This window comes from Lolium rigidum, chromosome 4 (genome assembly GCF_022539505.1).
Source record: "Lolium rigidum isolate FL_2022 chromosome 4, APGP_CSIRO_Lrig_0.1, whole genome shotgun sequence".
NCBI classification, from domain to species: Eukaryota; Viridiplantae; Streptophyta; class Magnoliopsida; order Poales; family Poaceae; genus Lolium; species Lolium rigidum.
Genome location: NC_061511.1, coordinates 80,048,940 through 80,053,459, shown reverse-complemented (window position 1 = coordinate 80,053,459; position 4,520 = coordinate 80,048,940). Strand labels below are relative to the sequence as shown.

General features: G+C 41.0%; 1 protein-coding gene across 1 annotated transcript; it reads right to left on the bottom strand.

Annotated features, from left to right (window-relative positions):
* Window positions 1-358: 358 nt before the first annotated feature.
* Window positions 359-4,293, bottom strand: LOC124708545 (NAC domain-containing protein 75-like). The gene is made up of 6 exons (XM_047240226.1): window positions 4,183-4,293; window positions 3,901-4,078; window positions 2,570-3,081; window positions 1,855-2,103; window positions 1,534-1,641; window positions 359-664 (listed from the first exon to the last, which is right to left on the bottom strand). The coding sequence occupies exons 1-6, from the start codon at window positions 4,291-4,293 to the stop codon at window positions 584-586; spliced, it is 1,239 nt and encodes a 412-aa protein (XP_047096182.1). The 3' UTR covers window positions 359-583.
* Between the last annotated feature and the right edge of the window lie 227 nt (window positions 4,294-4,520).

The window sequence follows — 4,520 nt, the reverse complement described above, 5'->3', positions numbered from 1 at the left end:
GGAAGCAATTTTTTCCGCCAAAAATAGGCCTGCAAATGTGTTACACTTCAACACTATGTTAGTTTTTCACCTGTTGAATATGCTAGATTTTAGCCAAAGTTTCATTAAACTAGGTTAAATCATACAATTTAATATTTTATATATTATGTGGGAGGCACTCCTCCATTGCCTCTGTACACTGTTTTGGGTACAATACGCACAAGTGATTCTAATATGAAAAGAAAAAAAAAGCAAAGACAATTGAAGCAACCAACGAGAGCTATATTCTATAGGAGTACTATTTTGTAAAAATGATAAAAATATAGTATGCATCTAAAATTTGTGCTAAACCAGTGCGTTAAAATGATTGCATCATTGCGTTAAAATGATTGCATCATCGCCTAATTTAACTTAGATCATCTCTCCCCCGAGGGATCTTGATCTTATGTTCTACCCCTAACTTACTTACAGTACTTGTCAGTTCTGCAGAATGCAGTAACCTAGTTTTGCATGAAATGTTGTACTTAGGGAGTCAGTTACTTCGTTAGAATCAGATAATTGCTTAAAGAAAATGATATCATCACCAGCCAGTTTATCTTCTATGCTACCCATGTCGATCTTGATTGTCAGGAGGCCAGTATTGGTATGGCCATTGTGTCTCTTCAGGCGGAGTAGTTGAAGATCCCTGCGCCACATGGTATAAGCAATGCAAAAATATGAGCATCTAGGAAGCGCCAGGGTGTCTTGAGGATTCAAAGACATGAATTTAGTGGCAATTGGATATGACCATAATCATAAGGTTCTCTAAATATTGCAACTTCAAACGACATTTATAGTACTAACTAGTACCTACCGGCAAATGCCAGTTCCAAATTAATATATGATTGCTTATGCAAAAAATGAATGACATGACTAGGCTTGAGTTGATAAAAAAATTCAGCGCGGTTTCAAAAGAAAAGCAAGAGTTGTCCCGTTTAATCTTTTCAAACTGGAAAGTGCCAACACTAGCATACAAATTAGGAAAAAAATGGCTATTTATGATCAACTGGAAATGTTCAAAGAAGCAAAAAAAAAAAGGCACAGTATCATTTGTACAATGTTGGGTTAATAACTACTCCCTTGGCGCAAACTTGATGAGAGTAACATATACAAAAAAAAATCTCACTTTTTCGCCAAGAGAAAATGAAGGAACAACTACCAATTGTCTATAAAGGAATTAATCAGGGAAGCAAGCAACACGTGGCTATGAGAACTAACAAAGTATGGCCATGCTTTTAAATGCGAAGTTGCTCTTTTTTTTTACATATCCAATTGAATTCCATAGGGAGGTAAAATTTTATTATCTCTTCCTCCCTGTCCACATTCTGATATTGTGGGCATGCATATATGGTGTTAGAATCATCTACACACAATGTCCTAAGGAGTGAAGATGTTATATTTCAGTGAATAAGGCTTGCTCAATGTTCATTTGATGTTACAAACGATCAAGCATGAGGCACTCCAATTTTCAGAAGACCCTTGAGCAACCTCGAAGATATATAGAAGAAAGCTTACTTCTGCTGTACTTGCTGATTTACAGGCCATTATCAGTCCTTCTAAGCCAGCAGGCTTATGATAAAATTTGTGCTGCTGTTTCTCTTGCCCCTCCTTTTCATTGTTCATCTTGAAATGGAATGACAGAATTACATTATGAAGTGAAAGAGAGGGAAATGGAGTAAATGAAAATCAGAAAGAAATCTGATCATTAGAACATTTCATTTAGAGTATAAAAGAGTGGTATTGCTACATACTACAGCCTTTACATGAGTCAAGTACTGCATGTAAGAGTGTTTTCAGCAAAGGGGGGCAAAATAAACTAAGGACTAGAAAAATCACCTGAATTTTTTGTTTTTGAAGTACCATTGCAGGAGAGTGTAGCTGGCTGTTGAGGACGACTGTGGTATGCTGAACTGCAGGTGATGCTACGGTTGATACCAGGTTCGCCAGCTTACCAGTAAGAGGGCACGTGGCAGGTACAGGCACCGCTTGCAAATTATGGCTGACAATATGGCTTTGTGATGGAAGATGGTGGTGATCTTGCTGTTCTCCTTCTTGATTGACTATCACTTGATGGTCTGCACCAACCTGCAGGTGTGTCGTTTAAGGGTATTATGTGTCGTTCAAAACATTTTCATGGGAAATGAATTGGGAGCCATGGCATTCAATAATTGTTGAATTGGACAGTAAACCCCCTGGTACACTCTTTGTTTTCATGGTGGGTGGACGCAACATTTTGCTCCCAAGGTTGCTTGTGTTCTGGGTAAAACTGATGTTAAGCTGGAACTAACGGGGTCCATAACTCCATATACATGTGATGTTTTTGTTCTTTAGCTTTTTAGATATTCTTTATTCGTACAAGGGTGCTGCTAATCATACATACTATGCCAAAAGGCTAGTAGCAAGCATACTACTGCGGTTGATTATTAAATGAAAATATTTTGGTTTAATGGGATAGGGATGGTATACACAAATCCTGAGTTACTCAATAATTTACGACATATCTATAATGAATTATCAGAAGTGAGTATAGCAAGCTAGCTTGCTAAATTACCTCATCATCCAGCATCGGCGGTTGTCCCTCCATCTGGATGGCAGCCGCAGCGGCCAACGCATAGGCAGTGAGTCCATTCTGCATTGACCCAGATGGCATCTCTACCTCCTTGTTGCTGTCCCTTGCACGCTCATCCTGTGCCACCACCGTGGTAGCAGCGACGCTTTGCCGCGGCTGAGTCTGATAGAAGACCTTTGACACTATCAGCTGCCCCTCTTTCTCATCCTCCAAGTCGCCAAGGTGGTACTGGTGCATCACCCAGTTGGTCTTCTCGGGCTTCCGGGGCTTGCCGAAGTTAATGTACAGGACTAGGATCTTTTTGCACCCCTTCTGTCGTCCGTCCACCATCAGCGGCCGCGTCTTGCCAGTCTTGTGCCACCGTGTCTCGGCGCCATTTCTGCTGTTGGCTAGGTCACGCTCTGCCTGGATCTTTCTTCTCTTCCTTGTGCCGGTGGTATAGGCCTTGGATGGTCTGTGGAAGAAGTGTTTGCTCTGCCCATTTCTTGTTACACCTGGTGAATCAAGTAAAAGAGGTTGGATGATCCCAAACTACAAGAGAATAAATAGTAGCTTGATTTAATCATACTGCAAGCATGCTTGACTTTTTTCTTTTATACTGCATGGCAAGCTCTAGCTACATGAGTACATGTGTTTGGCTGTCTCATTTGTCGAATTTTTGGTATACCAGAAATATATCATAGAATTGTATCTGTTTCTGTTTCTCACAGACGGCACATTATTTCAGTATGAAAGTCCACATGTAAACATACGTTAAAAAAAAACGGGTGTAAACATAAGTTTAGTACTAGTTTGTGTAGAATCTTTTGCTAAAAATGGCGCACCCGAAATATGTAAAAGGAATAGGGGTGCAGGTACACCCCAGGTTAGGATAACACGTCTCAATTAATTAACCTTTTGAGTGAGAGAGAGAAAGAGAGAAAAGAGTGAACGCAAGTTGGAAACTTCCGAAGCATCTCTTCATCATGAGGAATGGAGATAAAGGGTGGTTAGGCACAACCTTACATAAACAATGAATACCTGTGCACAACCCAATCAACGTGGAGAACACCCTAGGAAAGCATGGCAGATGCAATACATCAAGATCATGGACAATATCGGAATATGACATATTCTTGTTTTTCTTCAAAACAAAACATATGCCATATTCAAGATTCCAATAACTATAATAACTACCCATGGTAGAACCAGAACACAGAACCAACAAACAGAAGAAACCGAGTTAGACTTAAATCTCAGTAGTAGGCTAGTAACCAGTACTGATGGATGCATGTACTTGCGCAGAGCGGCATGATGCATATATGGTTACTCACCTGGGAGTTTCTCCGGATGGGTGTAGCAAATGCCATCTTCTCCCTGTAAGGTGGGTATGAAGTCATCTATGAGAGGGTGAGCCCTGGAGCCTCCATCCATCACCTTGGACTCCAGGTGCTCGATCAGCTCCTGGTCCGTCGGATCGAACTTGACGCCCGCAGGAAGCCCAGCCATATCCTTCTTGTGACAGCAACCACAGGACATAAACCCAAAAAAATGAACATCACTAGAGAGATCTAATTTTGTCTTCACGCCCAAGAGAAATGTTGTTATATATGTACCGGTGTGCATTCCAGCTCATGGCCACAGCCGGGGCAGCGTAGGGAAGCGGAGATCCGGTGCTCCTGGAGCTTATCATCGACCATGGAGTACCCTGGTTGGCCCCTGTTCATGCTTGCTATTTGCAGATCATGTGCTGAATGATGTCAGTAACACGTTAATTACAATTCACAATTCAATAGAACATCAGATGTTTAAGAATCAAGAGTGACAGAAGGTGATCATGATCAAGCAAGAAAAGTGCACATAAGAGAGTTATTATTTATTACAGGAGTTGGGGGTCGATCCTTCAACCCGAGTTAGCACTCAGGTGACTCACAATTCATCAAGGAAGAGTATG